This window comes from Rattus rattus, chromosome 8 (assembly GCF_011064425.1).
Source record: "Rattus rattus isolate New Zealand chromosome 8, Rrattus_CSIRO_v1, whole genome shotgun sequence".
In the NCBI taxonomy this organism is placed as follows: Eukaryota; Metazoa; Chordata; class Mammalia; order Rodentia; family Muridae; genus Rattus; species Rattus rattus.
This window is the reverse complement of record NC_046161.1, coordinates 39,472,462-39,484,734: the sequence shown is the minus strand read 5'-3', so window position 1 is coordinate 39,484,734 and position 12,273 is coordinate 39,472,462. Positions and strand designations below refer to the sequence as shown.

Below are 12,273 nucleotides of genomic sequence, written 5' to 3'. Positions count from 1 at the left end.
CACACACCTTTAATCCCAGCACTCAGGAGGCAGAGAGGCAGGTGAATCTCTTGAGTTTAAGGCCAGCCTCATGTACAAAATGAGTTCCAGGTCAGCCAGGGCTACACAGACAGACCCTGCCTCAAAAAACCAAGAGAAAAGAAACCAGTACTGTTTGGGGATATGATGTTTTCTGTCCTGTTTACTGTACCTACCCTTGCCCCATGTTATAAAAGCTGTATGCTCTTCTCTCTTCGTTGCAGATTACCAAAGTTCCAGAAAACCTACTCCCCTTTGCAGTGCAGTGCAGAAACCTCACTGTGTCCAACACGCGAACAGTTCTCCTCACCCCAGAGATCTATGTTGACCAAAACATCCATGAGCAGCTGGTAGACTTGATGTTGGAAGCTATTCAGGGAGCCCGTGAGTACAGAAGCAAGGTCTTTGAATATCTGAATTTAGAATACCAATTTAAAACTCCTCTATCAGTGTTAGAGAGTCTCAGTCTTTGTGATTCTGACAGAAGTTAAGGAAGGAAGCTTATGCCTTGATCTTCAAGCCTGAATACTAGCAGAATTCTCAAACATACCATAGAGGGCTCAGTGGAAAAGAGCACTTTTAGCTTCCCTTCCAGAGGACTCGGTTCAGTTCTCATCACGCACATGGAGGCTCACAACTGCATGTAATTTCAGTTCTAGGGGACCCACTGCACTCTTCTGGCCCTGAAGGCACTACGTGCACGCAAAACACTCATCCACATCAAATAAAAGTCAATAAGTCATAAAGAGCCAATGTGGGGAAGTGGGTATCTAGTTCATTGGTCAAATAGTAGTGGAACAGTTGCCTTGCATTCACAGGTCTTCAGTTCAATTGCTACACCACAGCAGAGACAGACAGAAAGCAGGAACCTGTGTAAACAACAGTTGTCACAGCCTCCTTCCTTTCTCATCCGTCTTCTGTTAGATTTTGAAGATGTGACTGAGTTTTTAGAAGAGGTCATTGAAGCCTTGCTGTTGGATGAGGAGGTTCGAACATTTCCTGAAGTCATGATTCCAGTGTTTGATATTTTACTTGGCCGAATAAAAGATCTGGAACTCTGCCAGATCCTCCTGTACGCATACCTGGACATCCTTCTCTATTTCACCAGGCAGAAGGATATGGCCAAGGTAGGTCTCAGCATCGTATGCTCCTGGTGCTGACATCTCAATACTTGATGCTTCCTGTCCTGAGGGCACGAGAATATTGACTATCGAAGGCCACATGTGGAATCACATGCCTCGAGTTCTAGCATTTGGGAAGTGGAGACAGGAGGATTAGTGCTATCCTCAGCTACACAGCAAAGTTGAGTGAGATGGTTCAGTGGAAAAAGACATTTGCCATGAAGTCTGCAGAGCTAATTTGATCCCCAGAACCCATGTGGTGGAAGAAGAGAACCAAGCCCTACATACAGGTTGTCCTCTGACCTCTATACTATACTCACACACATTGAATGAGTGAATAGATACATAAAGAAATGTTTAAAGGGGTTGGGGATTTAGCTCAGTGGTAGAGCGCTTGCCTAGGAAGCGCAAGGCCCTGGGTTTGGTCCCAGGCTCCGAAAAAAAAAGATCCAAAAAAAAAAAAAAAAAAAAGAAATGTTTAAAAGTTTTCTGTAAAAGGGTGGGAGCTATAAAAGACTGAATTCTTTGCGACCCTGCATCTTATCCCTTTATGTCATCATACAGCTGAGTAAATAGGATTTGTCCTCCTACAGGTTTTTTTAGAGTACATTCAGCCCAAGGACCCTAGCAATGGGCAGATGTATCAGAAGACCTTGCTGGGAGTCATTCTGAATATCTCGTGCTTGTTAAAGACTCCGGGTGTGGTAGAGAATCATGGCTTCTTCCTGAATCCATCCCGTTCCAGTCCTCAGGAGATCAAAGTACAGGAGGCCAACATCCATCAGGTGGACTGCTTCCCAGGGTGTCACCGTCCCTGATTTGAGATGACCAAGGAACCATGTAGGGATAAGGCTGCTTCAGCCTGTTGAGGAAAGCTAAGTGGTCTGGTTGGGTTTTGTCATATTAACATAACAAAATTGCCTCCTTACTGAGGGGATGGGGTAGTACATGCTTGTAATCCTAGCACTGAGGAAATAAGAGTCGGGGCTGGAGAGATGGCTCAGTGGTTAAGAACACTGACTGCTCTTCCAGAGGTCCTGAGTTCAATTCCCAGCAACCACGTGGTGGCTCACAACCATCTGTAATGAGATCTGATGCCCTCTTCTGGTGTGTCTGAAGACAGCTACAGTGTATTCACATACATGAAATAAATAAACCTTTAAAAAAAAAAAAAAGGAAGAGTCAGGGGATCAGGAGTTGAGGGTCATCCTGAACTACATAGCCAATACTAGGCTAACCTGTACTATAGAAAAATAAAGGAAGGGGCAGGGTGGTGGTAGCACACACCTTTAATCCCAGCACTTGGGGGGCAGAGGCAGGCACATCTCTGAGTCCGAGGTCAGCCAGAGCTACACAGAGAAACCCTGTCTCAAAAAACAAAAAAAGGGAAGGCAGCAAAGAAGTGGCCGTTGGCACACACCTGTGATCTCAGCAGGCGGAGGCGGAGGCGGAGGCGGAGGCGGAGGCGGAGGCAGAGGCAGAGGCAGGCTGGGTCTACAGAGTGAGCTCCATGACATGTAGAAAGACACTGTCTCGGAAAAAAATAAAATAAAAAAGAAGTAAGGACAGAGCTCACACTGGAATCAGGGTTCACCCTGTGACCAGAGTCAAGGTTTATCCTTGAATGAGGGTCAAGGCTCAGCATATAATCAGAATTAAAGCCAAGTTTGGAAACAAAAAAAAACAAAAACAAAAACAAAAAAAAATGACCATCTTCAGGTCCTTTACTAAAAAGAGAGATGAACTTTGGCAGTAGTGAGAACTGCCCCGTGTGACAGCGCTGCACACCCCTTCTTCAGTCCTTGCCCTTCTCACTAAGAGACTGTCACTCAGAGCATAAACCTTTAGACTAAACACCATCCTGTAAATCTTCCCTGTCCTCCTCCTCTTTATGCGTAGGCCTCTTAACAGAATTTAGCAGAAGTCTGAGGGCACGGCATTAGAAGGCCAAAACTGTTCAGTCATCACAGTGCTGTCAAGCAGGTGCTGAGCAGACTATAACAGTGGCCAAACCAACTGCCCTTGGTGTTTTGTTTCTTGTAAAGAAAGATTTACTGGGACCAACGAAATGGCTCAGTGAGTAAAGATCTTGTCATCCAATCTGAAGACTCAAGTCTGTTCCCCAGGGCCCACACAGTAGAGACAGACTGCTCCTGTACATGCTCATACATACTTCTAGCATGTCATGCTCACACACTAAATACATAGACACCAAATAAATGTAATATAAAAATTAAAAACACACATTAACTGAAGCCATGTCTGTTTTGTTTATGGCTTAGTGTCACACTACAGTGGTAGAGTTGAGTAATGCTAGGAAAACCATTTGAAAACAGATCCCAAGGATTTATCACCGCACTGTACCAATAGAAATCCCTACTGGGAAGCTACTCAATTCTGCGCAGTTTGGCAGCTGACCAGAAAAAGTCTCCTAAGTATCCAGACAGAGACAGGGAAAAGGAGTACAAAAGGAGTAAAGGGAAAGGTTAAGATTAGCGTTTAAACACTTGTATTTGCTGGGGCTTAGGAGTCAGAAAAGAAAATACCAGGATTGTGAAATTGGAATGTTCTGTGGTTGTGTTTTCTGGCTAAACAGTTCATGGCTCAGTTCCATGAAAAGATCTACCAGATGCTGAAGAATCTGCTCCAGCTCTCTCCAGAAACCAAGCATGGTATCTTGTTCTGGCTTGGAAACTGTTTGCATGCAAATGCAGGCCGCACCAAGATCTGGGCCAATCAGATGCCCGAAATCTTCTTCCAAATGTATGCCTCGGATGCCTTCTTTCTGAATCTGGGTGCTGCTCTCCTGAAGCTGTGCCAGCCATTCTGCAAACCCAGATCCTCTCGGCTCCTCACCTTTAACCCCACATACTGTGTCCTCAAGGACTTGAATGATGAAGAACGAAAAATTAAAAGTGTACATATGAGAGGTAGGCGGGGAACTGGGCTCTTCAAAACAGAGCGTGTCTTACCTCTGAGGCATTGGCTCCCTTGGCCTTTGAGAAAGTACCCCCGTTCAAACAGATGAAAACAAGTTAAATGATTTCAACATGGATTTTTGAAAAACAGCACCTGTTACCTTTTAAACAATAGGCCTCAATGAGACCTTCTGTCTGATTCTGGCAACCTTGAATATTCATTCCCTCATCTTTTATAAAATGCAGTCACACACAGCTGCTATCCATGAACTCAGAGGTTCCAGAAGAGGTCAGACAGGTAGGGTAACAGTAGAAACAGCACCAGAAGGGGTGAATGGTCAGCTCTACAGAAGCTGGCGTCCTCATGTCTTAACAGACAAATCAGAGTTTACCTGGCAAAGGAGCAGGAGTATCAGACAGTGACGGATGTAGAGGTGACAGCCTGGGAAGCAGCAGCAAGCATGGCAGAGGCAGAGGAGAGAGAGGCAGAGGCAGAGGCAGAGGCAGGTGATCTGTGAGTTTGAGGCTGTCTGGAAAAAAAATCTATGGAAAAATGTATTGAAGAATAGTGAGAAGTTCTACATGGTTAGAGCAAGGGGGTGGGAGGGGTGAAGAGTGCAGGGTGGAAAGGGAGAAAGCTGGCACCAGATTAGAGAAAACTTAAATATGGAGAAGAGAAAGGAATCGGCCCTGATCTATTGCTCAGAATGATTCTCTCGTCGGTTTTGATCTATTTCCTTCTAGGTTTTGGGGGCATTAAATTTTAGCCTCTTAGAAATTAAACTAATATCTGCACAAAAAATAACTTAAACACTGAAAAGCATAGAATAAGTAGAAATGGCCAAGTGGTAATGGCCCATGCCTTTAATCCCAGCAGACAGGAGACAGAGGCAGGTGGATCTTTGTGAGTTCAAGGGCAGGCTGGTCTACAGAGCAAGTTCCAGGAAAGCCAGGGCTACACAGAGAGACCTTGCCTCAAACGGACGGATGGATGGGTGGATGGATGGATAGATGGATGGAAATGGCCCATTGCCTACCCCTTGGAAACTATACAGTATCAGTACTCATTTTAGTCTTTTGCTGATTTCATTGGTTCAGTGAAAGAGATTTAGCTGTTTCTGTAGATAGCTGGAGGCCAGAAAGTGTTTTTAGACAAAGTAGTTGGAGATGTGTTGTGAGGAATACCATTGTAGGAATATGGAGGCTGAGGGAGAGGGAAGCCCAAGACCGGAGTCTGGAGAGCTGTGTGTCACCATTCCTTTCGATCCTTCCAGGTTTAGACAAGGAGACCTGTCTGATCCCAGCTGTGCAGGAGCCAGTGTTCCCCCAGAGCTACAATCTGGTGACCGAGAACCTGGCCCTGACCGAGTATACCTTGTACTTGGGATTTCACAGGTAAGTCCTTTGATGTTGTTGGAAAAGAACTGTTGGCCCAGTTAGTTGTGTTGACAGCTCAAAGGTGGGCAGTGAGTCTCAAGAGCCCTGTCAGGATGGTACAGGGAAAGTCACATGCACTGGTTTAAATTTATGTGAGTCAACTTTATACAGATTGCGCTTACAGTTTCATTTTGTTTTGTTTTCTCTCTCTCTTTAAAATTTACATTGTGCTAATATTTTTCTCCACATTTGTCAACTTTTCAATCCTTACCTTTTTGTTATTATCTAGGAAAATTCGATTACTTTCATTTTACATTTCTTTCTCTACCCTTGAATTCTATTACTTCTGATGCCCAAAGACCAGAGACAAAACTTAGGGAAGTAGAGAGAATGGTGATAAGGGATTCCAGACAGACCAGTCTGAGCACAGAGGAACTGTGGACCTGAGAGGAAGGGGTCTAAGGGAGGGAACGCTGAGAGCTTGTGTAGACGTTCCAGAAGCGTCCATTTCTAGCAAACCAGCCACATGTCACTCCACAGTTTCTCCCCTTATTTAGCTGAGAATGATTTCCAGCATAAGGAGGAAATGACAGCTCACTCATACGTCCCATCTGTAGAAAGTGCATATTTATTTATTTTTAATTGACAGGAACAGGGCACACATGCTCATGTGTGATGTAGAAGCCAGAGATCAGTGTCAGGTGGCTTTCTCTGATGCTCCCCCACCATGTCTTTTGAGGAAGGATCTTTCACTGAACCTGAAAGTCACTGATTCAACAGGACTCCAGGGATCCTGTTTCTATGTCCCCATGAGGAGCACAGGAGCACAGCAGCGCACTCATCTTTGACATGGGTGCTGAGGAACTAGACGCCTGTCCCCTGCTTGCACAGACAGATGAGCAGTTTCTCAATTAAGCCATCTCCCCAGACCCAGGAATACTGATTGTTTGCTTATTTATTGTTTTGAGATAGGATTTTTCTGTGTAGCCTTGGCTATCCTAGAACTCACTCTATAGACCAGACTGGCCTCAGTTCTACCTGCCTCTGCCTCTGCCTCTTAAGCGCTGAGATTAAATGTGTGTATCACACACCTGGCCTGAAATACTGATTTTTTTTTTTTTAGTGGCTTCTCAGGATACTTAATGTAAGGGTTTTTTGTTTTGTTTTGTTTTGTTTTGTTTTTGTATTTTTTTTAACTCCTCTGACAGAAAAGTAACTGGTGGCGAGGGGTTGGGGAGAGCTAGTAAAAATATGTCTTCATTAGACAGTGTTTCTGACCTGTCGTTGACATTTTAAGTGTGGTAACAGAAGTTCAGCATGTGCTTGATCCGCTCAACAATCTAAGTTCAGACCTAGAGATGCCTGGCATCTAGTTTCCCAGTCAGTCACCCTGGTAGCTGGCCACAAGAACCAAAGGAGTGATTTACAATTGTACATGTAGAACCAGTTATCAGTGGCTTTTAGTCCCAGGTCTTTCCTTCAATATTCAAGTGAGCTTTTGGGAAGAATAGTCATCTTATTCTCTAGAGTGCTGCTAGCTGCTCTTAGGTTATGTGCCTGTTGGTGGCTACTTTAGGTGTGACTGTTAAAACCGAGCCTTTTCACCTGCTTAGTTTCCTCACCGCAGAGATCATCCTCCGATCCGCCTGTGTGCTCTAAAGCTTGTGCTGGGCTGCTCATACGCTGCCTCATTAAAATGGCTGCTTTCCATAATAACCACGCTCTCTGCATCCAGCTCGTGGTAGAAACTGCTCACTCTCATAATTAGCTCCGGATTTGTGGTGCACATGGTAACAGTTTCTGAGATCAGTATACCTTGCTTCTGTCCAGTCGCTAACGTTTGTGAATGCCTCTGTGTCATTGACCCCGCAACTTTCTACAGCAGTAGAACACTAGAAGAAACAAACAAGGATTTGCTTTTTGGTATGGTCTAGTCTACACTGCCCCCACGTTGGGCCTCCCTGACCCAGTCTCTTCTGCTTTCTCGGGGGCAGGTTGCATGATCAGATGGTAAAAATCAACCAAAATCTGCATCGGCTGCAGGTTGCCTGGCGAGATGCTCAGCAGAGTTCTAGCCCTGCTGCTGACAATCTCCGTGAGCAGTTCGAGCGCCTGATGACCATCTATCTCTCTACCAAGACTGCAATGACTGAACCCCAGATGCTGCAGAACTGCCTGAATTTGCAGGTGTCCATGGCTGTTCTGCTGGTTCAACTGGCCATAGGCAATGAGGGCTCTCAGCCAATAGAGCTAAGTTTTCCCCTGCCAGATGGCTACAGCTCTTTGGCTTATGTGCCAGGTAAGCAGCCTGTCCCTTGGGAACATCCTATTAATAGCCACCTACGTTTAAGTGGGTCACCTTGGAAGCTTAATCCTCAAAACACCCTTCCTTAGTTATCATTCCATTGTTTTTAGAGAAACTACACAAACTTACAAGAATCTCCTGGCCAAGCGTGGGGGGCCCCAGCAGTTGCTTCTCAGCTTTGTGTCTCCGATGCTGGGACTGTCAGAAAACAGCCTGTAAAAGATGAACTGCAGCCAGGGCTTTCACAGCTCTTAGGTTCTCATTAATATTGCTTGTCTTTCAAAGTATTCAACTGTCTGTCTAGCTCCCCCTGAGGTTTTTTTTAGAAAAAAAAAAAATCCCCTCTTACTAACTCAGAAGGGAGATTGTATATATATGTTTGTCAGTGAGGGGTCAGTAGATGTTGGTCACTAATCAGATTAAATGTTCTTGAAGACTGTGCTGGTCTCGAATTGCTATATAAGAAGTTACAAATATAGCAGCTTAAAACAGCAAACGTTATCTCACACAATCCTTTGCATCAGAAGTCCAGAAGCCCTTGGCTATGTGATTCTAGCTCAGAGTACTAGTGAAGCTATGGCCAAGCTGTCAGTCAGAACCATAGGACTCTAAGGACTCAACAAGGGCTGGTTGTTATCAGGCCCCAGCTGCTCGCCAAAAGCCTCATACATCTCTTCGTGCCATTCACGATGTGGCAGCACAGGTGACCAAAATGAAAGCTGCAAACTTTCTTAACTAACCTTGAAAATATGTACTCTGCTGCGTACATCCGGTATGTCCTAGTCTACACAGTGATGATGTCCTCTGCTGCATACAGCAGGGGATCTCCTAGTCTAGAGGAATGCAGAAAGGGACCTTGCAGAGATCTGATGCCAAAGGGGAGAGTGGTTAGAGGACCATCCTGGAGCTCCTCACTGCAGTCACCTAGTATAACTAGCCACACCTAAAGGGTGGCTTAAACTGTGGCCAACCCTTGGGGGCACAGAGTGGCAGTGTTAATAGTTCTTTGTGTCATTGCTGTTCGTGCATTTACTTGGATAAGAACAAAGCTTTATATACAGATAAGCGATCCTATGGCTACTACCTTATCCCCACCCCTGGTACATAAAAGACTTGGGCTTTTTTAAACCTTTATTAATTTATGTGAAGAAGGCACTGGGATGTTGTTTGGGACCAGTGAACAAATGTTTGGCTCATTCCAGTGAATCTTTTTCAGAATTTTTTGCAGATAACCTAGGTGATTTCCTCATTTTTCTCCGGCGCTTTGCTGAGGACATTTTGGAGACGTCAGCAGATTCCCTGGAGCATGTCCTTCATTTTATCACCATTTTCACTGGAAGCATAGAAAGGTGAGGATGTGCTGGACGCTTGCCCCAGTCACTGGTTAGAGGCACAAAACATTCTGCCTGCTGTGGTGAGGTTTAGTACGCAGAGGACTTTGCCCACCGAGAATTTGAACCTGCATGTAAGGCACTAATAGGATTCCAGTGCTTGCCCCTGGTTAAAATAGTTAACCAGAATACGAGAAGCTGGACCAGCGGCAGACAGATGCTAAACTCTTTTACTAATTATTTCAACCAAAGCTTGTTCCTGCTGTTTGAGTTGGATAAGCAGTAAACCATCCTGGCTTGATGTTACATCTAGTCTAGTGGTTTTACTATATACTGTGGTTTTAGAATTGCTTCACTGGGTTTTTTTCGGGGGAGAGAAGGGAGGGTGTTATGTGTGTGGGCCAAAGGGAACTATTTTTATGCACAAAAGGGCATATTTGCTGCAAAATAAAAAGACGTCCACAATTTCTCAAGACGTATCAATGAGAAATATATAGAAGCCCGATTTACTGAGCTGAGCAGACCTAAAGGAAGTTGGCCATAAGCCAGCAGGCATTGATGAGACTCATAGGACAGGGATTATGGAGCTGTCGGATAATTATAACCTAATTATCTGCACTCAGAAAGCTTGGAAGGCAAGTCTATTCAAAATGAGCCTGTCTGAGAAAATAGTAAATAGTAATAGTAAATAATGCATTGTTATAGAGAAGAAAAGTGAATGTCCTAAGCATTCCAAGTGCTCCCTCATACATGGTGAGCTGTGCTCTAGAGAGCTAAGTGGGAAGGCATGATAGTGTACATTATAATCCCAGCATTCAGGGGGCAGAGGCAGAAAGATTGCTGCAGGTTCAAGGCCAGCCTGGTCTACATAGGGAGTTCAGGCAAGCCAGGACTATGTACTGACACACTTGAGACAGGTGTGGCTTTTCTATATTTAATAGTGATACAGTCCATACTGCCCCGGTGTAGAATAGAGGCGATCAGGGAGTTATGTTTCCTGCTCATTGTGCTCTCTGCCCTCTGCAGAATGAAGAATCCCCACCTGAGGGCCAAACTAGCAGAGGTGTTAGAAGCAGTGATGCCTCACCTGGACCAGACCCCAAGCCCCTTGGTGTCCAGTGTGTTCCACCGGAAACGTGTGTTCTGCAACTTTCCATACGCTCCCCAACTCTCTGAAGCCTTGATCAAGGTTTTTGTGGACATCGAATTTACAGGTAAAGAAGTCACACGGCCAGCTCTAGAGCTGAGAACTAAGAGTTTGACAGCTTGATCACAGATTGTCAACCAGCATCCCTTGAGCACTCACTGTGTGCCAGGCTTATGCTGGGTGCTTTATTTTTACTGTGTTGTTAACTTGTCTATCTGAAGAGTTTATCTACAGTGTTCTCATTTTATAGTAAGAAAATAGATGCTAAAAATGTTTAATTGTTTTGTATATATCATACACCTAAAAGTGTTACAACCAGCTCTGTCTCACAAAACAACAAACAACAAGCAAGAGGACCTGAGACTGAGCCCTAAAATCCAGGTTTTTAAACGTTGAGCACAGCAACCAATTTAGTCCTAAGGAGGCAGAGACAAGAAGATGCCTGGGGCTTGATGGTCATCCAGTATGGACAAATCATTGAGTTCTGATTTAATGAGAGACTCTGTCTCAAAAAAAAACAAAGTGGAAGCAAGGTAGTGGAAGCAAAGGCAGGGAAGGGGATCCTTGTGAGTTCGAGGCCAGCAGGCATTGATGAGACTCATAGGACAGGGATTATGAAGCTATCGAGTGAGTTCCAGGGGCAGCCAGGGCTACACAGAGAAACCCTGTCTCAAACAAACAAAGAGCAAAAAGGAGAGAAGTTGAGGAAGGCACTTGTAGACATTCAGCCTCCACATGTACATGTACAAACCTACACACATGGACACACATGCAAATATGTATAAACACACACACACACACACACACACACACACTTAAAAGAGTACCAGTAGACAGCATTATCTCTCTCCAGTTCTCATCACCTGAGTTTCAATTAAGCAGAGCTTTGTCTGAACTAGTAGTCAAGACATGCTAAGCAGTTACATAAGAGTCTTCTTAAAGTGGATTTCTGCCATTTGGTAACATGTACAATTACCATTAAAAAAGGCATTTAGCATTTTATTAGCTAACTGCCCACATTTGTTTTCTGCCTTTGTCTCTTACTTACCTCTGGGTCTCCATTTCTCACATAAAGAATGAGTCAGAATGATGATTCACCGTCACAGTATGTGTGAACCTTCCCTGAGGAGCTGCCCAGCAGTCACCGTGGTGATCTCACTGTGTGGCCGTACAGCCAGAGAACTGTAATGGAATGCATTCCATTAATCTGAAAGTAAAGATTGGAAACGGCTCTCAGCCACGCAGAGAGGTGCAATCTTAACACCTGGGAGACAGAGACAGAACGGCTTAATCAGAAGCCATCCTAGAGCCAAGTGTGACACCTGACTCTAATCCCAACACTCAGGAGGCAGATGTAGGTGAAGCTCTGTGACAGCCTAGTCTATATAGCAAGTTCCAGGATAGCCAGGGTTACATAGAGAGACCCTTTCTCAAAACAAAACACTAAAAGGAAGGAAGGAAGGAAGGAAGGAAGGAAGGAAGGAAGGAAGGAAGGAAGGAGGTAGATAAGTCAGGAGGGAGGAAGGAAGGAAGGAAAGAAATGAAGAGGAAAGGAAACAAAAGGAAAAAGAAAATACTTTGGGTTATATAGCAAAAGGGTTATAAATGAATAAATGAAAGGAAAAAAGTCAGTGTGAGAAGTGGGGGGTGGGGCGAGGACATTTGTACTAAATGGAACAAGGAAACCTAGGCATCTAGTCTGGCCACTATATCTATCTGTCTAGCTTCACCCTTCGAGGTTGGAGAGGTCTTACTTGTACTTCAAACACCGTATAAGATTTTTAGCTCTTGGCATGATTTTTTGGAATAATCAAGTGCCAATTAGCCCCATGGCTGGGATATTGTCTATAAAGAATGTGGAGATCACTTAGTGTCCCATTTTGTATGTGACTTTGAATGCCATAGTGGCTATCTCGAAGGCCTCACTTTTTTTTTTTTTTAAACAACTTTGTACTGACTCCTTACTAAGTAAGCTGCCCTTTAGATCTGTTTCCCTCTTATTTGTCAAGCAAACAAACGAAACACTTGGCCTAATTCTAGGCTTTAGAAATTGCTA

At 44.4% G+C, this 12,273-nt stretch overlaps 1 protein-coding gene across 3 annotated transcripts in view; it reads left to right on the top strand.

The window, feature by feature from the left end:
• The window catches only part of Ube4a (ubiquitination factor E4A), a 42,369-nt gene that overhangs the window by 16,230 nt on the left and 13,866 nt on the right, over window positions 1-12,273 (top strand). For all 3 annotated transcript variants that reach the window (XM_032911447.1, XM_032911450.1, XM_032911449.1), the window contains 8 exons: window positions 243-402; window positions 943-1,145; window positions 1,733-1,924; window positions 3,736-4,069; window positions 5,332-5,452; window positions 7,429-7,733; window positions 8,956-9,088; window positions 10,097-10,284. In XM_032911447.1, coding sequence (XP_032767338.1) covers window positions 243-402; window positions 943-1,145; window positions 1,733-1,924; window positions 3,736-4,069; window positions 5,332-5,452; window positions 7,429-7,733; window positions 8,956-9,088; window positions 10,097-10,284 — 1,636 coding nt within the window. The remainder of the gene's footprint in view (window positions 1-242; window positions 403-942; window positions 1,146-1,732; window positions 1,925-3,735; window positions 4,070-5,331; window positions 5,453-7,428; window positions 7,734-8,955; window positions 9,089-10,096; window positions 10,285-12,273) is intronic.